Here is a 27,471-nt window from a genome sequence, read left to right as displayed (position 1 = left end):
GTCTCTGATCGTCAGTTTTCAGTTTATTTTAACGATGTAATTGATCAAAATCTTCCAAAATAGATTATGAGATAGAGATAGATAGCTGTATTCTTATACCGCTAGTTACTGGTAATCTTGGAAGATACTCTTTTCACACAACCCGCTGTACCATTTAAATTATATCTCCCACATATATGCATCCCGGCATGGTGCAAAGTGCCTGGGGAACTTTGCCTTCACTTTTTCTCGTTTTGTGGAGGGAAGGGGGAGGGGGCATTTGCCCTCTTCATGTCCGCTATGGCATCAGCTAGGTATGGTATGTAATTACTAAAAAGTATTAAGTATTTCTGCCCCGATTTTCTTGCTCATGTGGAAGAGACAACCAATTAGCATAAAGGCAACAAGATATCGTCCCTTCTCCTTTCCTCTGGTTTGTACAATTAAGAGTCGCTCCTGGATACGTACATTCTACAAACATATCATACCCTACACAAGTAAAAAAAAAAAGTCACCCATCTTCCCCCCACACGAGCTCATTAATCCACCACTGGTGTGCACGATTCAGCAGATTCAGCCAGTTTCTCTCTTTTGTTTCATGCACCCCCTCACTTCTTCTTTTCTGCAACTTGGTCGGGAATGAGCACACTTCTGATAAGACTTTTGTTCAACAACTGCATTGGCGCCGCTCCACTACCTCTTCATCTTCACTTCCCCTCCTCCCATTATCGCTGGTCCAAGTGGTGTCTGTGGCAGCGAGCAGCTGGAGCCGGTGTTCTGTCTCCTGGCTCTAGAGCAATGACTCATCCATCGTAAAGGGTTGTTTTGCTATTGAATATTACGAAACACGAGCACCAACACAGACACAAAGCCACCAGTTAAAAGAAAAGCTATTTTCTTTCCTTGTTTTGCCTTCTGATAAACATCTTGAACACACAGAATAATGAAGGAAGGAAATGCTCACGATGCTAATAACAATATACTCGATATTTTTCTTGGGCACCATTCAAAATATTAAACACGGAGGGGGAGACAAAAAAGGAAACATTATTTACGGGAAAACTATTGGTGGAAGGGGTGTTTGTCCTCTGCAACACTGCTAATTCCAACAATAAATTGTCGATTAATATGGACGTAAATAACAATCAGTGGCATGCCCAGAGGAGGGGCTGATGGGGGTCATACATAACCCCTTTTTGGCCCTTCTAAAAAGAACAAAAATCAAGAACGTCAAAGGTAGGAAAAGATGCAAAATGAGGGCTGGCTATTTAAAAAAGTATATGTAACCTGCCCCCACAGAAAGCAATTGCTTTTAAGTTTAAGGGCACTTCATGCACAGAAAGGCTAACTACGACTGGACCTGCAGGAAATCCAAACCAATGTGTCTCCACCGGGTATCGAACCCATTCAATGAAAGAGAAATCAAAAAGATATGATGTACCTCTTCATAGTTACCTGTATTGTATCACATATCATGCCATAAAATAATATTAAGACATTCTAATTAAAAGTGTACGGTAAGTTTCATGTAAATATTTGAAAAGTGTTTCAGTATGTTTAATTTTGAACATGAATGTAATGAAGTTTTAGAATTGTCAAAAAAAATGGCTGAGAACAAGGGAGCATGAGGTAAACAACATACCCATCAAACAATGTATTAAATACTATGATGCATGCATTATAATCAAATCAATGTTATTAATGCAAAATTTACCTGAATACGGATCTTCAAAAGCCATATCATCCACTTCTGACAAACCACGAACTGCGAAATACTTAACAGGGCAAGGCTGAACATCTTGAAACTTGAGGAAGGGCTGGGCACTTTCTCCTCTACCAATAGCTATTATTCCATCAACCATTTTAATCCAATACTCCTGGAATCCATTTCCATCTACAATGTATGGTACCGATGAAGTGGCAAGTGTGGTGCCACCACGCTTTAATTCAAATGCACACTGAGCATCAGTACATCCTCCAATTGCAATTTCGTATCCATTTTCATTACAAGCAACAGAACTAGTGTTGCACAAAATAAAAGTGGCATCCCTCTCTGTCTTTACTTTGAACCCAACTGCAAATCCTTCGTGTTTGAGCAACTTGAAAAATTTCTGCACGCAATAGTCACTCGTCTTCAGCATTCTTTCAGGACCTGAAATTATACCAAGGATTCACAATAATGGAGTTCCTCATTCCTGGTTATAGGCAGCAAATAAAACTTACATATACATTAGGGAGTGATCAATAAAAATAAAATCTCATAAGTGTAGATATAAAATTTTGCCAACGATAGTGTGATTAATGGAGGGGATTCTGCCTTCAACAAAATATTCATGGCAACAAAGGTAATGTTTTATCCCTTGGATGATTTTATCCCCCCTAGCAACAAAAAGTCACATTTATACATTTACCTAACCTAACCTAAATAGGAGTATATGTGTAAATTTAATGGAAGGCTTCTACTTTAGTGATTTGCATTAAACGCAGGTGCTACTGATCTGATTTCAGATCATATACAACTAGTAAAATTTTAATATTAATTTCATAAAAGCAGCTGCCTTATTTGTATAATGAGACTTACAAGACTAATAAGTTTCTCAAACTACAATAATAGTCAATGAAAAAAAAATATTCGGAAGTACATGTAGTGGAACAGCGAATGACCATGGATAGAGATTAGTGTGACAAAATAAACGAGTTACTATGAAATTACTACCTTTTCTTCAAGTCTTTGTTAATAATGGTAATACCAGTCTCATCATCATCATCTTTGCCATTTCCTGCCTCTGGTTGGGTCGGCATAGAAGTCAAGCCTCTGAATTTTCTCTCTCTCTCTCTCTCTCTCTCTCTCTGTTGATATCTTCTTGCATTCACAGGTACATCCCTGTTCCATATTAATCTTAAATCACCCATTTGTCCTCTTCTCTTTACCTCCTCATCTATTCTTCCACTTCTCTCAATTATGCTTCCTAGATATTTGAAGCTCTCCACTACCCTCAACTCTTCCATGTCCATCTTTATTCTTCGTTCATTTCTGGCTCTGATTCTTGTTGTTATTAGCACCTTGCTATTTTCTGCACTGAATTTCATTCCTGCTCTTCTGATTTCCTCATTCCAACTATCAAGCTGTCTCTGTACTACTTCTTCCATGTTTCCACATATTACTAAGTCATCAGCAAACAACAGGGCCTTCATCTCTTCTATTTTCTTCCCCACCTCTATGTTAATTGTATCCATTGTAATTATGAAGAGCAGTAGGGTAAGAGTACTTCCCTGTTGTAGTCCATTACTTATACTGAACCACTCTGTTCTTCTCACTGGTGTCTTCACACAACTCTGATTGGCCTTGAATGTGCTCTGCACTCTACACACTATCTCTTCCTCGACCCCTTTCTCTCTTAGAGCCTTCCAAACCTTTGTTCTGTCCATGGTATCATATGCCTTTTCCATATCTATAATACCACAACCACAAATAATAATAATTATAATAATGTTCTGCTAGAAAAACAAATAGAATATGCTACACACACCAAACATTATTTTTGAATCAAGAACAAATCAGTTTGAATTGTCCACTGTTCCTTCCCCAAGTCTGTTGCACTATTCATTTACCTGGGTTCTTCCAGCGATTTTCTTCAAACGATCAGGAAGATGAGTGCCATCTGTTGATGAAGTGTTTATTAACAAGATCTTTGGTTGAAGCAAAGGATTACAGTGTGAAACTGATGCCACCACATTTGCATTCACTCTTGTGTGCACCACAGAAAGTTTGAGTGATGATCATGATGGGTTAGCTATATTTTATGGGTTATTTCAAGAAGTGATTCTTTTGTTGATTATCTGACAAATGGCAAACTCACCATGTATCATTTTCATTCTTGTGCATCAAGATTGCTTATACAGTTTGGTCCAAAAAAATATTCCCACCGAAAGGTTTTATTGAAAGCACATGAGAATGAAAACTAACCTAATTTAACCAATAATTTTGAAGTTTACTAATAGAGAACTACCTATACTTTGTCTTGGGAATACATGGAGCAAAACCATGTGGTAGTGAAGGGGAGAAAGCGAGTGGGCAGAGCAAAGCAGTTTGCATGATGCAAACTGATGGTAGCTGCAGCCACATTTTCCCCTCCATGCCCTCGCTTCCACTCTCATACGTTAATTGGACGAATCAGTACTTGCCCAAATGCATGTATGTATGCAAGAAAATTACTCTGGGGTGTTGAAATAAAATTGTTAAGCAGAAATAAAAAGAAGCACAACCATCTACAACATTGCCATCAAACAAATACGTAATAAAATACAATTCAATTCTTGTGTATGTATGATGTAATTCACGTCGATTACCTGTGTGAAAGGATGTCAATAATAGGCATTCTTATCTACAGTCACCAGTTAATTGATACTTGTTTCTAAAATAAATAATTGGCATTCCTATGACAATGAAACAGATTTAAGTTGAAATATATGAAGAAATAAACAAATATTGCAACTGGGGATATTTTTTTGGAAAGCACAACAAATGTTTTGATATTAATGCTACACGACCCTGTACATACAAAAAAAAATCACATTTGCAGCATATAAGCAACAATCATATTTAAAATTCCACAATTCATACAGGCTTCGAATATTTCTTTTACATGGTTCCCTGATATTTATCTATTTTAGATTCTAGGATTTCCATGTCATTCTGAAACTAAAATAAGGATGTCCAAGTGATATTCATCATAGGCAACCTTATGCTTTGCAAGAAAAAAGTTTGCAGTGTTGAGCTTGGATTAATAGAAACTTTATAAGAAGACATAAGCAAGTTATTAACTTTTTCCATGACATTTACTTGCAGAGGTTCTATTAATTTCAGTAGCCTCTGTCATCATCCACCATTAATAGAACCTCTACAAGAAAGTTTCACGGAAAAAGTTAGTAACTCGCTTACATCTAATTATCGCACCTTTCTTTACCCTAACATAAATAAACTTTATATTTCAATATGGCTAAGCTTAAGGACAAGAAGTACAGTTTCCTTCATGGAGTGGGGTGAGCCAAACAAGCATAGATCGGACAGAAACTATAATTTTACATCGACACTTCTGGAAGTATTATTATTTATTTACTCCAGTATCATGTTACTTAATACAACTCCACAAAGCACATGAACCAAACGGAGAAGGGTTGAACAAAAAGATGTATGTAGCAGTCTACACCCATTTGTTGATGTTATTTTTAATAGCATAAATTATCGATTGAAAGAGTTGCTTGTAACTACCACAATAGGAGGAATGTACACTCCAGAATACAACAGAGGTTCTTTCAATGGAACTGAAATCAACGTGCACTTCATGTGGAACTGTACCTCATACCCTTAAGGTACGTGTACTGATAAAACACAAATGCACACAAACTTACCATTGCCTCCAGTAAAATTATATCTGTACGTCGCATCAGGAGAGCAATTGAAACTGAAGACATTAAACTTAGGGATAGCTGGATTAAGAAATTCTAGAACAGGCACATCCTTGTCATGAAACCCAACTTGGAACAGGTCACCTTTGATTGAAATCCACACATTCAGATTACGGCCTGTGGATAGAATTCCAGGTGTTTCAGCATAAGCAACAACATCGGAGTTCCATAACAATCTGCTATCTTCATTCTCATTGCATCCAATCACTAGTTCGTAAGTGGACTCCACACCTGAATCTGGATGCTCCTTCATTACGATTCCAGCATCATTCTGAGCAAAAACTTGGAATTCGAACAGCAAAGATCCATTCTCGGGGTTGGTAGGTAAAGGGTAAAAGTCTTCATTCTTATTTGGGCCTGGTATCTTGTATGTTGAGAAACCTGTAACAAAATATGTAAACTTATTTAAGTAAAAAAAAATATATATATATATATATATACGTTTGTAACTAATCAAAACAATATTTCTAATGACAAAACCATTCATGTCTCAATATATTTCATATGTTAATTGCTAAGAATTATAAAAATACTGGACAGTAATGCCAGTCACAACTAATGATCAGTAACAAATAACACAATTGAGTACTAAGTAGTTACATTTTTACAAGCTATCATTTAACAATAAGTATATCAACCATTCATCCTCAACGATAATACTTGCAGTGGTCGAATGATCGACCATTCGTCCACTAAAGGTTAATACACAAATTATATGTGAATGTGTGCAACGATGCATGCTTGACATCACACAGCAATTAGGCCTCACCAATAGTGTAGTGCTAACATCATCACCTAGTAATAAAGCAGCCCCAGGTTCAATACCGGTGGAGGCAAATTGCACAGTGTCTTCCACTTTATACTGTAGGTCCAATCCCAATTAGCCTATCTGTGCATAAAGTTGACTTAAAACAATTCAAACTACCAAACAATTCATGAACATCAATTTTTCCTTATTCTTACTTGATACTTTCATAAGATTTCAATGACATACATGTTTATACCAAAACACAGCTTACATTTGTTACTACGATTCAACAGACATGATGTTAGTGTTGATATCGATAATATAGCAATATAAAATTTACCGATACTATTCTATCAATCTGACATAAAAAATGCTAATGTTCTGTGAAATATGTATGGAACCAGGTGATCGCAATATGGTTTGCTTTGAAAAAGAAACTGGCTGAGCTGATATAGATGCTGATGAAGAGTTATCAGAAAGTATTTTAAAATTTAATCACCAATGCTGGTCAATAATTTTCAGAGTCTGGGTGTCTCATAGGATCTAAAAAAATGCTATGGTACACTTTCACACAGTCTATTATACTCTGCAAAAATGCATACACAGCATTGCTACAATTTCTTGATTGTGAAATTCCCTGACATTTCCAGGTTTTCCAGTTCAAAAATGAAATTTTTCCCGACCTCATTATCACCATGATTTTTGTTCTTAAACCTAGTGTTTTTCAATTAAATATGCATATTATTATGAATATATAGTTATTGGCTGTAAATGTACCATCTGTTCAGAAAGTAAATGGTTGATTGATGGTGGTATTGAAAAGAGAACTTTAAATATGAAAAATTTTAAGGTCAAATGTGCGACTGAGCAACCATTCCCACTTCAAGTTTTTTGAAACTAAGATATTCTCTTTCCTGGGAGTTGCGTCCATATAATGTATTCCATAAGGATTTCCATAGGTGGCAGAAAGTAAAAAATTATAGCAGTCAGGAAAAACAACAACATCTGAAATACACATCCCCCCTCCCCTCCCAAAAGTCACAAACATATGTCCAATTCCTCCCACACCAGTCCACTTTCAGCACTTTTTTTTAAAGCAAATTTAATTCTACATGCACAAAACAGGTGCATATTCGAAGAAAAACATCATGACGTTATAACTAATACCTCATAAGTTTGTCAAAAAAATTTAAAAAAGAGACATGTATAAACAATAATACAAATTAAGTACCAATCCAGAGTCTTTCTAATCCAATACATTAACTTTACTAGGTTTGAAACAATTTAATATACAGTTGCCATTTGAAAAATATATGTCTATTTAGTGGTAGTATCCTAGGACAGTGTTTGCATGATCCAGGGCCATTACACATGTACATTTTTTGACTTACACGAAACGTGTCACATAACGTTCATTGCGTACAATTCTACTAGTGTTATCATCTTCCTAACAAAATGTCTTTGCTTGTAACACCAAAATTTAAATGCCAACAAGACCAAGGTCTATAAAATAAGATGCAATAACCTCTTCTGCACTAACCTTTCTGATAATTATGATCATATTGTCAGTCTACTTTAGTTATCATTCAATACAGTTGGACTACAACTTTTACTTTGATAATCTTTCTAAAACCTTACAAAAAGTACAAATTACTTCTACTCTTTCAGTACCAGCAAGTAAGGAAAGATCTACAACATAGATATGAGTCATTCGTGAATGAATGAATCTTTTCAATAAGCAACTGAACTAGGGTAACTTGTGAACAAGTCGCAAACAAAGGACTAAAATACTCAGGAGTAGTTTCCTTTCTGAGGAAAGTCGTCGGTTCCTTTGTTTTTATTCTGCACTTGCAATCCAAAACTCCTGTGTGACGTTAACCACAGCCAGTCTAATGAGATCCTACTGTTTAAGGAGTATCCAGTTATTGAAAATCCAAAACCAAACTGCTCCACTTCCCGTAGGAAACGGGAACAGGTTCCACTGGTGTGTTCTTGAAGAAAGGAAATATCCTCGTCCCACACACACACACACACTCCCTGGATCCTGGTCTTCAACGAGTTCACAAGAACAAATCACAAAATGAAAGGAACTTCCTTTAACAGTGATGAAAGCTATTTTATTTCTCATTATTGCAAAGACAAGTCATTCCAGCCTTTAGTCATAACTAACTTACCTGATTGATTTGGTCAAAATAAATCCAAGAACCTAGATCCCAGAGTGAACAAATGTAGAATTGAAATTTGAAGGTATCATAATTTTGTACAATAAGAACGAGAGGAACAAGTTTCTGAACTAAATTTATTGGGGGAGTGGAATCACAAGAACTGAATCCAGAAGTGGAAATGAACCACTTGTTCAATCTGCAACTTGTTCTCTTGCAGACTCCAAAATGCGCATAAATTCCAGATGATCTGCAAAATGCCCCCACATTTCCTGGTTTTCCAGATGCGTAGTAACCCTGATACATTACAGATTATCCTGTAATTTATGCATAAAAAAGAACAGTAATTTTGCTTAATCATTGTGCGGCAAAAGTGAATTTCAAAATTAAATGAAAGCCAATATACAACTTTGAAGTATTTTAAAGCAAAACTCTAGGATTTGATGTGGTATTTGCAGTGGTTACTATTTATACATATTCTGAATTTAATTCTTTAAAATATACATTGTTCAAGCATCCATATTTGTTGGAATCAATAAGAGAATTAGCATTGGTATGGTATTGTACATTAGTTATTTTATGTTGTTTTTCTGCCACACTTTTTGCACACAAGAGCAGTATGGCCAAAAGAATAGCATGCTATTGTTCATTTGTGTAGGAACCTGCTATTCAGACCAGAATATTTCATGGTAATGATGAGAGGTGTTCACATGAATGGGTGTGCAACTTGTTTGATTAATTCTCTGGCATACTCTCAAAAGGTGATGAAGAGCAGAGGCAGATTCTGGGGTGTTGGAAGGGTCAATTTTAAATCTAAAAACTGCAAAAATGTATACTCTAATAAACATTTGCATTCTAATTATAACTGCATTTCAGTATATGTATTACATATTACAGTGGAACTATGATTTTACATTTTTCGGGGGACGTAGATGATAAAAATTTCAAATGTTAAAGCTGGGAAAATTTTACAATATTTTCCTCAACTGGGTAGTAAAATACTAAATATCAGAATTATCAAATCTGATACCAGTTCCGATATGTTATTTTTGGAGATATCTTCAGTGGCTGCACAATGCAGGTGCTGGCAGATATTTTGAGTGAAACGTTTGCAACATCTCATCTTCATTTTGATTGCACCTGCATCATAGATGGCAGACACCTCAGTCAACATTTTGAGTGGCAATAATAACCATACCTTTAATAAACTAGAATCATTCTTAGTCTAACATGCAATTACGTTTGACATTGACAACCTCTCATTTATCAATAGAAATAATGAACTTTACAGTACTAATCAGAAAAGCTGAAACAAAAGAAAAAGGACACTTATGCAGCAGCTTCAATTTCTCGCAATTATGCTTCCTACATATTTGAAGTTCTCCACTACCCTCAACTCTTCCATGTCCATCTTTATTCTTCGTTCATTTCTGGCTCTGATTCTTGTTGTTATTAGCAACTCGCTATTTTCTGCACTGAATTTCATTCCAGCTTTTCTGATTCCATTCCAACTATCAAGCTCTGTCTGTACTACTACTTTCCTGTTTCCACATATTACTAAGTCATCAGCAAACAACAGGGCCTTCATCTCTTCCTCTCCTATCTTCTTCCCCACCTCTTCATTAATTGCATCCATTTTAATTATGAAGAGCTGTGGGGAAGGAGCACTTCCCTGGTTTAGTCTATTACTTATACTGAACCACTCTATTCTTCCCACTGGTGTTTTCACACAACTCTGGTTGGCCTTGTATGTACTCTGCACTCTACACACTCTCTCTTCCTCAACTACTTTCTTCCTTAGAGCCTTCCAAATCTTTGTTCTGTCCATGCTATCATATCTAGGAATGCCATAATCAAATCATTTCCATACACGTAGTGCCTTTCCTGTATTTGCCTTATGGTGAATATCAGATCTACTGGTGATCTGCTTCTTCTAAATTCATACTGTTCCTCTCTCATGTTCAGCTCTGTTACTTCCTTATTCTTTTCTCTAGTATTTTCTCATACACCTTTGCTGAGTGGCACATAAGTTTTATTCCTCTGTAGTTTTTACATTCCTTTCTGTCACCCTTCTTGAATATGGGAACTATTAGTCCCTTTGTCCAATCTCTTGGCACTTTTCTCTCTTGCGACATTTCAACACTCTGACAGCCACTACATACCAATCACTCCTGCTCCCAGCATCATTTCCACTGGCATGTCATCGGCCAACATGTATATATATACAAATAAAGAATATGGAGGCCCCGTTAGCATGTTCTACCTCTCTTCAGTGCTACCTCCACTTCTTTCCATGGAAGATTCATTTTTTCCTTCCTATTTTCATTTTCCTTCATGTTCATTTCCTTTTTTCACATTCAGCAATTTATCGAAATGATTTCTCCACATTCTCCTTATTTCTTCATCCTCTTCTATAATGTTTCCCCTTTCACCCTTAGCTTACAACTGTCTCCTCTTTCTCTTCTCCTTTCTCTTACTAATTCATACAATACTTTCTTGTTTCCATTTACATCTTCTTCTGGCACTTTGACCCATTCTTCCATCCACTTTCTTCTTTTCTCCTTTATTACTGTTCTTGCCTCTTTCTTCTTTTCCAAGTACTCTTTTCGTGCATTTTGTGATATGCATTTAAACCATTTTCTAAATGCATCATTTTTGGTTTTCACTGTCTCTCTAGTTCTTTCATTCCACCATATTTCTTTCTCCTTTCTTTCCTTGCTTGTCGTTCCACATATCTTTTCGGCTGCCTCTACTAATTCTGTTTTATATCTTATCCATTCTGTCTCTACTCCTTTGGCACTTTTGTTCACAATACTTTTTGATATTTCTCTTTTATCAACTTATCCTTCAATTTCCACACTCTTATCCTTCTCTTTTTAGCACTTTTGTTCTCAATACTTTTTGATATTTCTCTTTTATCAACTTATCCTTCAATTTCCACACTCATATCCTTCTCTCTTGTTCCTCCCTTGTATCTTCTACTTTCCATCTCCTCACATCTTCTAATAGCCTGTCGTCAGGTCACTGTCTAAATTCTCACTGGGTATTACTTTAAAGTTGTTTGTTTTCTTCTTTACTTCCTTGTTTACCAATACATAATCTATTGCAAATTTTTGTTCATTATTCCAACTGTATCTTGTAATTTTGTGGCTGTCATATTTCTTTTCAAACCAGCTATTACCTACTAACAGTCCGTTTCTCTTACAAAAGTCCAGTAGCCTCCTTCCCTTCTCATTCCTCTGTCCCCATCCACCTCCTTCAAGTATTCTGAATATCCTTTCCTGTCTATATCCCACTTGTGCATTAAAATCACCCATCACAATTTGTCATTCCTTTCCTACATGTTCTTCCAAGTCTTCCTCAAATTCTTATTTCACCTCCCTTGTACATCCTGTTTGTGGGGTGTACACTTGAATTATTTCTATTACTTTCCCTCTTACATTCATTTTTAGTTTTATTATTCTGTTATTTATCTGTTCTACTTTCTAATTTATTCCACTTCTGACTACAAATCCAACCTGACTTCTCCGGCCCTATTCAGTACCTGCCCAGTACAGATTATTTATTGTTTTCTCAATTTCATTTCTTCTCTTCCTTTCACTCATTCCAAAGATGTCAATTCCTCTTCTCTCCATTAGATCCACAATTTCTTCAGTCCTTCCTATAACTGTTCCAATGTTCAATGTCCCTATTCGTAGCCCACGTTGTCTCCAATTTCCAGTCCGACTTGCTTCTTTCCTTTCTCGACTCTATTTATGTTTTCGGCTGTTGGCTAATCGGGACTGTTGCAGCCTACACCTGGGTGGTGGGGCTGCCACCTGTGGGTTCTCAGGTACACCCTTATTTTTCTGTTGGGGTTCCAACTCCCTAATCTTTCTGGATCCCTCCAGGCCCGCAAGGCAGTGGGGGCAAACACTTTTATGGTGGTGTACATTTGCCATGACACAAGGGTATCTGTGGTATTTGCTGAGTATGCCCATGCCACTGGATACCCTCCACACACTGATAACTTTGCTTGGTCCGGGATTGCTTATTTGGGTTTCCCCTTATTCACAGCTTCCCCTCATATCTGCCACCTGTGACCCATCCAGTAGCTGAGGCTCGCACTTGTTTGATGTAGGAGATTTTCCCTCACATGTTGGCAACACTTATTCAATGTCACTGGTTTAACAAATGTGATCTCAAATTTTTTAGAAGTTAAAAATCTTGCAAATGGAAGTTCAACATGGTGGCCACTCCAGGAATATGATAAAATTCAAGTATAATTGCTGGCTTTCAAGGCGAACTTTCGAAAAATTAAAGGCTACAAGCAGATGTTTTCTCTATTTCAACCTAACCTATTATTACCGCCTCTCACCATCCACCCACACACTCACATGCAAATGTAGAAACATTTTAAAAGGTCTGTGATATCCCAGTGTATCCAAAAATTCTAAATCAATTCAATCAGTGGGGCAACCACAGGGGGGGGGGGTGTACCTGCAGGGAGCAATTACAGTCCACAACTTCAAATTTTATGCAAATAAAAATACTTTTCAAAACATTTTCTTGCTCGCTTCGTTCGCAATACCTGCTTTTCTTAGTCTTATCAAGTTTAGAACCGTAGCTAGGTAGCAGCGGGAATCGTCTCTGGGCTGAATGATATAAATGAAAATAAGTTGTAAGATTGATTGATTTGTGGTTGTAAGTCCACTTTACACACAGAAAGGCTAATCGGGACTGGACCTATAGTTTAAATTGGGATCCGAACCACTGTGCCTCCACAGGGTATCAAATCCGTGACCCCCTTGATCACACGGCGACGATATTACCCCTACTTCATCGGGAAGGCACAAAAGTTGTAAAAGAGAGATTGCTTTGGCGTCCCTTGAAATTATTTTCACCCTATTAAATCAATATTGATTTCAGCCTGCAAAAAAATTGGATCCAAAAATTTGTCATTCTTCTCTGTAATGCATTGTAAATTACCAGACAAAGAAATAACACTTGTCTTAATTAATTAAATGCATGAACAATTGTTTTGAGACAATTTATGTATAGATTGATTGATTTGCTTTATTATACTTTGCATCTTGTGCTAAGTTTGGCTAATTTGCGAAGATGGGGATGAGTGATGAAATTGATGAATGGACACTCTCAAGCATCCATGCTCAGGCCAGGATCTGAACCCGGGACCCTTGGCGTCGTAGCGCGATGTGGTAAACCATTCTGCCACGGGGGCTGGCTGACCATTTATGTAATTTTTGCTGTTGGATGTTGTGAGATGGATGAATAGGTTTTGTAATGTAATTAAATAATATATGTTGTATATAATATGTATTAAACAAACTTTGAATACCTACACAATTTAGTGTCAACGTCGCTCCATGTTGCATATATATGAAACATATTGTAATATAATTAAGCCTTGTTTCCATATTAAAAGCAATAACTACTTCTTCGTCTGAGGAAGAGCCTGATACAGGGTTGAAACGTTACGTGTTAAGTGTTTTTATCTTAATAAACTGCCTTGGTCAGCAACTTATTGTTTTTTATGAAACATATAACATAATTTATACATGTTAATGCAAAAATAAATTATATTTGGAATGCATTTATCAAGCACTTTCTGTCTTTCAAAAATAGTATGTGTGCTTGTTTTCCATTATTAATGTGAAATTGAACGTACTGAAAAAGTAATTTGAATTGTTTGTTCGAACACAAATGCTTTAGCACCAACTTCTACCCCTTTTTGCATAATTTACGAGGGTATCAACATCTTTGATACTACTACTTCTACTACTACTAATAATAATAATGTTGGTTCCAGGTTCGAAACCCAGCTTGAGCATGGATGTTTGCGAGTGTTCATTCATCAATTTCACCATATCATCACTCATCCCCATCTTCGCAAATTAGCCACAAGTGGCACAAGAACCGAAGTTAAATAAAGCAAATCAATAATAATAATAATAATGTTATAATAATAACACTATTATTATTAGCTTTATTATTATTAAAATTATTATTATTATTGATACATTTATCCTGGTACTTCCCCACCCTCGGACATAAATTTGTGGTTGCGCCTCTGAATTCAATTAAACGGTATACATATTTGCCTTTTCACATACTCAAGACTCGAAATACATCCACAAACATAAGTCACAAATGTTTCGGGTTCTCCTTTTTCTCTCAATGGGAGCAAGCATTCTTATCCTTTCCTTTTTCTCCCCATGGGGTTATCTTCCCAGGTCCTTTCCCTTTCACCCTCCCCACCCTCCCCTTTTCTCTTTCTTACCTTTCTTCTCTATTTCCTTGGCCTCCTGGAAAAAAATATCTCTCATAAAAAAAAGAAGAGCCAGTTTATCTTCCCAGGTCCTTCCCCTTTCACCAAAGAGCTTATTTTTTTATAAGAGAGAAATCGTTTCCATTCAAGATAACCTGAGCTAGATGGGTTTGTGGCCCAGGTTTGAGAAATGCCCCTTCTTTTCATCCTTCCCCTTTCACCCGCTATTTTTATATATATATATATATATATATATATATATATATATATATATATATATATATAAAATGGAGAAGGGGCACAGGTGGCTGATTTACGCCCTTGTCTCCACTTTCCTGAAAGGGGAAGATAACCGGGAAGGGTATACCAATCTATGAAAAAATGTTAATTGTTCAACAATTTCAAACTCAAATCTACCTGATTCAACTTCAAGATATCTTATCTTGCAATAATCATTCGTTTGTTAGATAGATTCTTCTGCAAAAGGACACTAAAAAAGTAAACGGACTGTTTCATTTTCTACGCAGCTTTCGTCTCCTTTATCAATAAGAATAAAAGCTAAATTGTGAAAACTTGCCTCAGGACATTCAAATAAATTCAATGGGATTTGGATTAATAAAGTTGTAATTCTACACGTCTACCAAGGAAAATTCATGTAGAAATCACACATAATTCCCGAAGCCAATAATTCACACGTAATTCCCAGAATTCAAGGAATTCCCAGTGAGTAGCTACCCTGTTTAATGCAGCATAACATCTTCGTTGACCCATCCAGCTTTCTCTTTTAAAAAATTACTGCATTTATGAACCAAAAAATTCAATCCATCCATGGTACCTCAAGTGTAAGAAGTAACTAAATAGCAAGCTGAGATTGGTAATTTATGGTTTAACCTTTTGATGCCCGATCGTCTCATCGAAATGCTCTTAGGTAACCTTCGGGTAGCCGAACGTCTCAATCGAGATGCTTTGTCAAGGTCAAGTGTTTACGTTAAAACTTCGCTATTTTTGGGTAGAATTCAGATTTTCTTTTTTCATATTGTTGTTAGCACATGTATTTAACAGAAATAATTGTTGCATGTTTTCTTTTCATGAAAATGGCATGAAAAAGGAGACTTCTTTTTTGCATCTTTTTTCAAGGGAAAAATCTTGCGGAAAAAGGAAAGTCAGCTTTGTTGTTCTAAAGCAATGCATTTCCTTCACCCCTGGAAACTGCATACAATGGAATTTGTTTATCGGTACCCAAGGTCAAAGGTAATGTTTTCTGTAGGGGTGCAAGCAGGGGGTGGGAGAGGGGGAATAGAGGTTGTTGAAACTGTCATAAGAATGGAATTTTTTTGTTCTTGAGCACAAGTGTTTCACAAGTGGCTATAAAGGTTACCCTGCATTGTCTAAAAATAGAATTTGCATAAATTTTATATTGTCTGAGTCTGTGATCATTTCGCGTACAACAGTATATCATTCATCTCTCTAGGGTAATTAGCCTCTGAGCTATAGTCATTTCAATGTAACCCTGCATTTCGCTGAAATTTGAAGCTTGAAACAGTGGCACGCAGGCCTTTCGGTTCAGGGGAACAACTCGCGTTACATTGGTCATATGATAATGATGCAAATATTTTTCTGTTTCTTACATGCCAGCGATAATTTCTATGTGCATGTTGACCTTTTCATGTCCTTTTTACAGGGGGTGGGGAAACCCATTTTTTTAAAAAAAATATATATTTTTGAGGGGATCCCCCTCCCCTCCATGTATATGCCGAATGTGCATAAATTTTATATTGTCTGAATCTGTGATTCATTCCACGTACAAAGGTATATCATTCATCTCTCTAGGGCAATTAACCTCTGAGCTACAGTCATTTCAAGGTAACACTGCATTTTGAAGCTTGAATCAGTGGCGTGCTGACCATTCCTTTTGGGGGGTACAACTCGCGTTACATTGGTCATACGATAATAATGCAAATATTTTTGTGTTCCTTACATGCCAGTGATAATTTCCATGTGCATGTTGACACTGTCATGTACTTTTTTCTTGGGGGTTGGGGGAAATCCCCATTTTTTCCGAAATTTTGGAATTTTGGGGGTTCTCCCCTCCCCCACACCACATATATGGTGAATCTGCATAAATTTTATATAGTCTGAATCTCTGGTTCATTCCGCATACAACGGTATATCATTTATCTCTCTAGGTCAATTAGCCTCCGATCTACACTCATTTAATTGAAATTCTGCATTTTGCTCAAAATCGGCTTGGGCACCAAGGAGGTTACCTGTGAAAATGGCCTTGGGCTCCAAAAGGTTAAAGGATAGTGTGTTAAACTAATAAAATATAATCCTGGCAAGGTGTGGATGCTTATTAACTTTGCCATACTCATGATAAACCTAAATAAACCTGCTGGTACATTTACAGGAAGGTTATGGTTATCTGGCTCAACAACCCCCCTCCCCAGATATACACAGTATATAGTAGGTATGTACTTTTTTTGTAAAGTTTTACGAAAAGAAAACAGTCCTTCCGAAATGAAATTGTAAATGCACCATTTGTAAAATGGGAAACAGAGGCAATTGTAAATGCACCATGTGTAAAATAGGAAACAGAGCCAATAATAAACTATCCTCTAAAATTGCTTCATTCCCTTTAACACTGGAAAATATAATGAATACACCTCAAAACAACTGTATCAGCAAGGGATCATTGTGTATGGGGATAAAAAGGTCTTTGCAATTGGAAGAAGTGATCACCTCCATTGCTTACCCTGTGGATCCACATCTGATGGAAGACGAACCTGGTTATTCTGTTCAGGAGACAACAGAAGTAACCAAGGGGTTGGTAGCAGTTATGATTCAAGCTGATAAGCGAATAATAACAAGACAGTGTAACAAATGCAAGATGGTGTTCTCATAATAAGCTGAGGATTCAAAACATTGAATTTCTGACAGGTGTGTGCACATAATTGAATTAAGCACGCAAAATGAACCAAATTAGCACTTCTTACAACATACAGGCAATAAATATGTGCATTTTTTTGTTTGATGTAGGAGACTTTCCCTCACATGTTGGCAACACTTATTCAACGTCACTGGTTTAACGAAACTGAACTAATTTCGAAACTTAAACTGGTGTAATGGACTGCAACATGGAAGTTACGGTTACAGCATTCTATAGAAATAGTGATTGTCCGATAACTGTTAAGTCACCTGATTTAATTGTTTCCGATTTATTTCCTGAGTGAAGCACCTGAAAAGCAAGATGTTTGCAAGTCAGCAATAGATGAACAACATTCATACTAAGATGTTAGAATGTGTCACAGCTAATCTACTTCTCAGGCTATTTCAGTCTGAAAGTCATCAATGTGTTTGGTCATCTGCCAGACAAAACACTGAAAGCAAAGATGACTGTGGTTGTTTAACAAATGACAATGTGTAAGGTTGCAAGTATTGTGTTTGTGAGGTTTGCTTGATTTAAACAGGTATAGTATATCATTTGTTGTATTTACAGATGTCCATTTCACCGAGACATCCTTTATTTCTCCAGATTTCTAAGCACAGGTTTCAGGACAATGATAAATAAGGACTCTTATGGCCTAAAAGTCACCAAAATATGGAAAATATAAAATTTCCATAAATGCGGCATGCCCACGATTCTGTGAAAGGAGAATAAAACCATAAAGAAGAGTGTGGGGGTTATATATATTCTGTTATCGTATTGGTCGGTCTTATATGTTGTCACCTTTTCCTGCATTCTTTTACGAGTAACGTGTCAAAGGTTCCACGTTCCAGCCTGGCCATGGGTGTTCCTTTGTGTATAGCCCTTCATCAGTTTCACATAATCATCATACATCCTCATCATCAAGATTAGCCACAAAGAGGCAGTCAATTTCACAATATTTCCAAAATATTTATTTTATAAATATACTAATTATAACTCTTTGTTACTTTCATCTTTATCCATTGTAATCTTGAGAAATGATCATATTTAAAAATTGTAGTCGCTAAAGAAAGTTATTATTAATATACCCTTTACAATATACCCACACTGTGGCTGTGGGGTCTAAGGTATCAGGCTTTGGGCTCGGACTACGGGACTTTTCTCCTGAGATCTTGGTCAGTGTATGGGTGCTGACCGCATTTCGCCCCTTAACTGGATGGATGATCGCCCCTTTTTCCTGATGCATGTGGGGGTGAGGCTGGCAGTTGGTAGGCAGGCCCTGAACCTCAAGAAGCTGTTGCACCATGTGTTATTAGTATTAATAATATACGCTTTACAAAATGAATGGAATTACATTGACATTTGTAAAGAACTAAGTTCAGATACTAAATGCATTGAAACAAACTCTGTCCTAATGGGTGCTTCTGGCATGCTACATTTTCTTTAAAATGATTTCAGTGTCCTTCTACTGGTATGGCATGTATAAACATTCATTCATTCACCATGAGTAAGAAATGTTAATTTGGGTTTTCGAATAAATAGAATATAGTGCATAAATGTAACAGTGCACATAAGTTTGTGATTCCCATTCAATTACGCATGCTAAATGTGTTGGTTTAATAGTGCAATGTAGAACTTAGAAACTCACACTAGAAAATTCGCAGCTAAATTATAATGAAGCATCACTCGTGAGAATATTCTTGTGTATCAATGTTCTTCGTAAAAGTTTGCATAATCACTGTTGTACATTACAAAATAATGCAATAAATGTTACTTTCAAGATGGTTTTTATTCTTGTAGTGACATTTTACCCTGGTACCACAACAATTTTTCAAGCTTACACCACACATGAGAGCAAGAGAGAGAGGAATTCAACAAACACATCCACAGCCTAACATGGCAATCACTGAATAGTATTGATACATCATACTGTATGTACACTATTGGTGTACAGTGTCTATATATATATAGTTATTATGTTAGTGTTAGCTTAAAACAGTTGAGTGGAACCAGAACAAAACATTAGTACAAGATTTAAAGTCACTTACAACGTAACATTTATTGTATTATTTTGGAATACTGAGAACACTGTCTTCACTAATTCCTAAAATAGAAAAGAGATAACACTTTGAAAGGCACTTGTCACACATGAAAAATATTACACAACTGACAATACAATGCAGTAGCACACCTTACATTGAAATGATAAAAATGTATGACTTAAATTAATACACTGAAAAGAAAAACATAGTATATGTGCATAAAATGTTTAGGCATTTTAATGTTGTACCTTATGCACTTTCTTGTAATTAATTTTGTAGAGACTTGTATGAAATTTTAACCAATATGGATGGAGTGCCAGTATAAAATTTACAGGTAATGAATGGTATATTATAGTATACTGAACCATACTAAAACATTCCATGAAGAAACCAACTGGTTCATTCAGCTTCTTTATTTATGTATGCAACCAAGTGATATATTTTGCCTTAGAAAAATAAACTATTTAGGAAAGTGACATAAAATAATGGATTATGAGTACATGCTTATACCAGGGTGAGTCATAAATTTGTAGTTTAGTGGAACAGAAATTGATAGGCTTCCAAACAAGTGTTAAATGTGAGTTGAGTGGAGTCGTCATCATCTGGTCACACTTCAGACATGTGCCCATGGACTTATCAATCACGACAAGAATGTCCATGGAGAAACTTGCTGTTCATGTGCTTCTACTCTGTTAGAAATGTGAGTGAAAACTTCAGTCTATCTGCATTACTCATGACCAGGGAACAGATTTATATGTAGTAAAAATGTGCTATATACCAAAATATGGAGAGTAAAAATGTGCTATATATCAAAATATGGAGTTAAATATGGACTTAAAAATGTAAAAATGTACCTTTCTAATAATATAAGATTACATGAGTTACATACAGTCTAAGCATTGAAACTATTGCCCTGACTATCTTAAGAGAAACCAGAAGCTAATCCTGTACGTGTGCCACAAAATCGTTGCTTCTGACACTGCTGTGGGGTTAGCAATGGGCTGCTTGACTTGAGACTCTCTCCCAACGTTGCGAAAATAATGTTTGTAACAACCAGGAACCAATGTTTGAGCCCTCATTCTCTATTGTTCACAACAATTGCAAATAAACAGGAATTTCAAGTGTTTCACAATAGCAAAAGCAAACAGTTGGGAGCTGTGAAATTGTAGAAGAAAAAAAGAAAGGAAGAAAACAGTATTGTTCGGATGACAGAAAACTTATAATTAATGTAATTGGAAGATATAAAAAAGGTGGTCAACTTTAGTTTGTTTAATGTCGCTTCAGACTTTGTCAGTTATTCACACGAAATTCACCCATGGGGATATGTAGTTATTGCGCAAATATGGAGTATATGTTGATAAAAATTCTAGAATATGGAAATAATATGTAAAAATAACTAAAATATGTGAAATATGAGCCAAAACATAATATATGTACAAATATGGAAAATAAAAACATAATTTTTAGGATCTACATGCTGTGATGTGCAAAGATAATACAAAATATAACTGATTTCAGCTTCACACATAAATATTTATGTGGCTCATTCCACAGAATTTGAAACCAATTTTTTTTTCACTGAATTATGGTGGAAAACACTTCATTCTCTTTAAAAGTATGCGATCTTTCTGATAGTCAACTTTACTTTAGCTCCAGACGTTCAAATGTTGGCATAAATTGCATACTGCAAATGTATAGTTGTTCAAAAATATGGTATTGAAATATGATCCAGTCCGAATAACCTATTACATCTATTCTGCAATTGAAGTGTTAATTATATATTTATTTTCCATTTTGAATATATTCTCTACAGTACTACACCATTACAAAACTTTAGGTTCATTCTGTGTGTTCTGGGTATGCGGCATTAGTGTAAATGTTTTCTGGAGTCACAAGCATGATTAATAACAAGTTTTTTTCTTCTCCATACTACATAGTTCAATTGTAAATCTCCAAATATAATCATGTAAGGCTGTCAAAATATGCAAACAAATTAATTAAAATTTTAACTAATATTAAATTAATATTATGTGGCCGTGGTGGCTCAGTCGGTAACGTGTCTGACTACCATGCTAAAGGTCCCAGGTTCGATCCCCGGCCGGTTCAAATCCAGGAACTTTTCTAACGTTGGAAGTGGCCCCGGCGCCCACCCAGCATCGAATAACATGGGTACCTGGGGGACACCCTGGGGGGTAAAGGCAGTCAAAGACGTGGTGCTGATCACATCACCCCCACTCAGGACCGGATCAACAAAGTGTGGGGCGTTACCCCCACATCCCCTATACGCCTTCATTGCATGGTGCTAAGCACAGGGGAACACTTTACTTTTTTTTTTACTTTTTTTAATTAATATTACCATCTATGATGGTCATGTATGTGACAGTGGTTAGGTTTGATACATGAGACATGTATGTGACACTGTTATTACCCAGATATTAATGACTAGAATAAAAAAAAAGTAAAAGTAAAAGTAAAGTGCTCCCCTGTGCATAGCACCATGCCATGAAGGTGTATAGGGGGTGTGGGGGTAATCAGCATCACGCCCCTGACCGCCTTTACCCCCCAGGGTTTCCCCCAGGTACCCATGTTATTCGACGCTGGGTGGTCGCCGGGCCGCTTCCATCGTTAGAAAAGTTCCCGGATTTGAACCGGCCGGGGATCGAACCCGGGAACTTCAGCATGGTAGTCAGACGCATTACCGACTGAGCCACCGCGGCCACTGCATTAATGACTAGAATAGCAAGCATATTATATTTTCTATTTGACAGTGGCAGTGACAATCATTGAACTATATATAACTGGAATGCTCGCTGCAACACTGATCTGCCACGAAAATTAGTATAAAATTGGACTTACTTACGTTGAGTGAGTATGAAGTTTTGAAAACAACGTTTCGGGCTACAACTGCCCCCTTCTTCAGGTTCCTATTTTCTCAAGGCACTAATCATTATGCCACATCACGAAGTGTTAAAAAGGATTAGGTTAGGTTGGGTTAAAGAACACTTAAAATAATCACTGCCAACATTCCTGTCTAAAAACCACCAGTTAAGAATCCCGTTTTAAAAAAATTCCCCATTTCCCATGCGACCTCTTAAAACCAGGGTCCTAACAATCGGTAAAACACGTACCTTTGCTCAGCCAGCACTGGCGATCAACTCCATTTTGAGAAGTTGCCATAATTTACTTGCCTTTTTGTTTTCGTATAGCACCAACAGAAACATAATTTAACCATATTTATGCATCCAGTGCTATAAATGAATGTCTTATTAAGTGTTTCTTCGCTACATTAATATTTGACATTTGCTTTTTTGAACAATTTATCCAGTCTTAAGTGGGTTGAAAGTGGTACGGTCGCGTTTGGATGTACAAATCGTTTAGATAATTGCCCAGGTGTACACTTTTTATCGGTATCATTCTTAAAATATGTGTATACTGTGGCAGGGTGTCTACTAAATGTCTGTTTTTAAATTCCAGGTTCTTTCCAGGTCTATTTATATTATTTTCCAGATCTAGATTTCTTTTAACTAAGAAAAGTTGTTATTGTTAATAACCCCTACCAGAAGGTCAGTTGAGAAAAATTTGCAGTAACTAACAAATGCAAGCTGAGTTCTCACCTTTAACTGCCATGTAATTCATATCCCTTGGTAGTAGTATATTTTTACATTTTGATTTTACTACAAAAGTTCTAAAAATTATTAATTTAAATTCTAAGCATATGTTAATTTATATAATTACATGTTACTGCATATTCTTCTTGGATGGGGAATGGCCAATTACTTTATTTTTACAAAATTTACTCATACATACTTGGTCATACCCAGGACCAAGCTTTCACTGACTTTCTCAAAATTAACGAATAAATCCCTTGAATCGCAGCATTTGCCCCAAAATTCAAGTGGAGGCAGTGACAGACTCTGCTCAGGTATCCCCGTGGTCGCCATCCACATACTCACAAAACATAAGCCCTTAAGTGAAATCCACGTACTCACAAAACATAAGCCCTTAAGTGAAGTGGACATATGTAGTGAAAATGGTAATTTTGAGAAAAATCCAGGTTTCTGGTGAAATTCCAGGCATTTTCCAGGTTATGCAGGTACAAAAATAGATTCCAGGCTAATTGCAGGTTTTCCAGGTCAGTAGACACCCTGTATGCCTAAATGTATTTATTAGAAGTTAATGACAGTAATTAAATGTTATAGCGAAAGCTTTCCAATGAGTTTACACCCACGTGTTTCATACACTGTCACAAGTATTTAAATTTAGTAATAACCAATTGGAATTTTTCATAACTTATAAATATATGAAATTAACTGAGTCATGGAGAGAAGCTAATCAGAAGTAAGAAAGCGAATGAAAATAATTTATCTCCGGATACATTTCTTTTTGCCGTAAAATATTAGTTATTGTTGGGATGTCAAGCAGTAGTTCATAAATTTTAATGCACACAAAAATAGTGCCTCGATATTATGGCCTAACACACACAAAAAGAGTGCCTCGATATTATGGCCTAACTTCCATACAATGCAGTTTTTTTGCAAGACACACAGGAAGGGAAACTTAACACCCTCGGTACAAGGCCACTGCAGCGTGCAATGTGGAAATAGTGATGACCAATCGTTGCCAGGCCAACACTGACGCCACCTGAATGGTCAGTGGCCATCTTGATGTCCACCTTCTTGAATTCAAGTTCAGAATTTTAAATGGGATGAGGGTGATATGATATATCAAATCAGGCTAGAATTTCATGAGAAATGAAATGGTGTAGGTTTTTTGAAGTTTGAAGTTTTTTTGGTGAAGTTATGACTGAATTCTTGTACCAATTTGCTCCTTTTCGAGGTGTTAGAAAAATGCCTTAAAATTTGTTTAGCGCATCGGTAACGCATAGAGATCAAAGTGACGTCTAGGGAGAGAAGTTTGCACGCCATTGCACAAGATTTTAATCGGATACATCCATGAAGAGCTGCGCATTATGAATGGTTGTCGCGAACAATTACTTTTCGGTATTCACGACAATGAGGATGAGTGATGATATAATTAAATTGATAGAGAGGCACTCACAAAGAACACATATACCCATGCCAGGATTCGAACCCAGGAGCCCTGGCTTTGTAATGCAGTATGCTAGCCACGGAAGTCGGCTACAGATTCATGTTACTCGCAAAATTATCGCATATGAGCGTTGTATTTTTTCCAAGTTTAGTGGAAAGAACATTTGGATTACAATAATGTAGAGTATATCATGTAGATTTAATTACATGTTTTGATCAGCACGATTAAAAAATCCTGATAATGTGACAAAGTTGTCCAATTTATTTTCAAGCCGGCTGTTAAATAAATTAGAAACTTGTCAATTAAACTCACCAAGAGCCGCTACAGGAACCTGTGAACTACAAATTTCTGAAAATTTTGCAAAATTGGCTGGCAACCCCGAAGCAATAAAATGACCGAATGGGAAGACGATAGTATTGTCATTTGTTTCTTCATATTCCATGGAAAAGTGAAATTTTTCGGTAGTTGTGCATTTGTGTGGAGAAATTGTTGGTGCGAAGTTTTTCTACCAATGTCTGGATGAAAAAATAAACATAAAAAACCTAGGCCGAATTTTAATCTAGAACAAGTGTTCAAGCAGGGAGGTCGTGAGTTCACTCACAAATTTCGCGTTGAAGGACAGAAGGATGAATTTCAGTTACAAGCATGTCTGAAGAAGATTTCTGGTAAGTTTGAAGCTTTTACTGTAGAGTTTCTGGTAACGTAGATATCACCTTTCCAGTGAGATATTTATTTTGGTGCCCTACTTCACATATCAATTAGTCAGCGGACTCCCCGATGGCGCAGTGGTAGCGTTGTCGTCTTGTAATCAAGGGGTCCCGGGTTCGATACCTGGTGGAGGCAGAAGTGGTTCGGAACCCACTTTAAACTGTAGGTCCAGTCCCAATTAGCCTTACTGTGCATAAAGTGGACTTAAAACAACAAATCAAATCAATATCAAATCAAATATCAATTAGTCATGTTGGACAGGAAACTTTTCTGTGTAACTTTTTTACTAGAAATTTTCACGATCAATGCACGTAAATATTCATCATTGTGCTTATCAAGTTGTGTAAAAATTAATATCCCTTCTTCTGAATTTTCCCCTCTGTTAATTTAAAAAATGCTATGACTAAGTTTATTAGAATTCTATTTCTTCTTCCATCTTCTTCGCATTACTGTTAAATAATTATTATATTAATTCATTATAATATGTGCAAACGTGCAAAACATGATATTCGGTAAACACAAACATATCAATTTATCACGTTGGCTGTTCATCATATAAACTCACATTACTAGTAGAGCAAATTTGTGAGCTATCGCCCTTCCACTTTGGTTTACCACGAGCTGCCACTGCACTGGATGAATATTTAGGAGACACCATATACTACAATGGATTGTTCTTCAGAATAGCCAAACTGTTGTCCATATGTAGAGGAGAAATGAACATGACATTGACAAATGTTCTCAATTTATGACTCACCGTGGTACACATAAACAACAAAATGAGAGTATTGCACACTCATTTACAGGCTACTTATAGAAATATCAGATCAATAAAATTATTGGCAATTTTACTAATGAACTATGATGCCTACATCAGCCAATACTGATACATTGCATATTACTGTCACATTCCTATTACATTTAACCGTTCAACAATAATCTAATTAAGGTAAATTAGATGAAAAAGGTAGCAAAATACCTGATACTTGTGTTACAAATCCTCTATAAATAGGTGCAGGAATGGCATTCTGAAAGCTGAAACAGTTGACCTTCAATGGGAGAGAATCTGTGAATTCCATGAATGGTGATGGTTCGTTGTTACGGAACACTTGAAATAACTGCGAATCTTCTTCATCCTCCTCTAGAGAAATTTCCACTCTGAAGGAACGAAACTGATCCCCTGACAAGATGCCTTCCACCTCAATGGCATGCACGAGTTCTTTGTTTTTGAAGAATCGTGAATCCATGTTATCGTCTGCTCCAAGCACCAATTCATAACCAAAATCTGCATCTGTGTCCGGTGTAGACTGTAGGCTTACTACAGCTGGAACAATTGACTTAACTTCAAATTCCAAAACACAAGATCCATTTTCAGCAGTAGGCAGTGGAAAGAAATCTTCGTACTCAAAGTCACCAGGTTTTTCATAGTAATCATAACCTAGAAAAGTTTATATTTAAATTTAATGTCAAGAAGAGTAATATTTCCATATTCTACAGATGGATAAATAGTTACCTCATAAATACTAATAAAGATCAGGTATGAAATTTACTCTAAGCCAAGCATCAAGTCAACTTTGCAGCAGGTTTTCACATATGTAGATCCAAACGTGGTGCAAAATATAGTTCCACTGAGACGGGTTCTATTCCGACACAACTGCATACTTGCAAGAAAAGTCATTTAATTTGTAAAATACAGACAAAATAATACATCCATTAGCAGGTATGTACTTGATCGGTTGCAATCACTGTGCAGACGAACTAGGATCCACAGATTCGCCAACTGGGGTTTGTATTGCGCTGAAGGATCGCTGAAGATCAAGAGCGAGTCAAGCAAGACTGAATATGTTGCAGAGCGCGTGGAATCCATAATACCAGTGTTGCACATGCCACTATTTTAACACTATGTTTATTGTGATTGATTAATAATGGTGCTATACAGTGGGGAGAATGGCTGTTCAGCGTGCAGTTTTACCCGAGTGTTATTTTGGGTTTCATCCGAAGCTCTTCAAATTGAGCAAGTTGTTTTAAATGCATAATCCTGATTACAACAACATGATCAAAGTAAAACAGGGCATGAGGTGATTTGCAGTCAATGTGCGCACGAACTGTATCAGGGGTGC

General features: G+C 36.5%; 1 protein-coding gene across 2 annotated transcripts in view; it reads right to left on the bottom strand.

Annotated features, from left to right (window-relative positions):
- Window positions 1-27,471, bottom strand: part of LOC145985237 (uncharacterized) — a 78,159-nt gene that overhangs the window by 23,704 nt on the left and 26,984 nt on the right. For both annotated transcript variants that reach the window (XM_083119005.1, XM_083119004.1), the window contains exons 3-5: window positions 26,331-26,789; window positions 5,392-5,829; window positions 1,694-2,131 (exon numbers count right to left, since the gene is read on the bottom strand). In XM_083119005.1, coding sequence (XP_082975131.1) covers window positions 1,694-2,131; window positions 5,392-5,829; window positions 26,331-26,789 — 1,335 coding nt within the window. The remainder of the gene's footprint in view (window positions 1-1,693; window positions 2,132-5,391; window positions 5,830-26,330; window positions 26,790-27,471) is intronic.

The sequence above is a fragment of the Lepisma saccharinum genome, chromosome 3, assembly GCF_977018435.1.
Source record: "Lepisma saccharinum chromosome 3, izLepSacc3.1, whole genome shotgun sequence".
Lineage (NCBI taxonomy): Eukaryota > Metazoa > Arthropoda > Insecta > Zygentoma > Lepismatidae > Lepisma > Lepisma saccharinum.
Note: the sequence above shows the minus strand (reverse complement) of the source record. Positions and strands in the feature narration are given on the sequence as shown.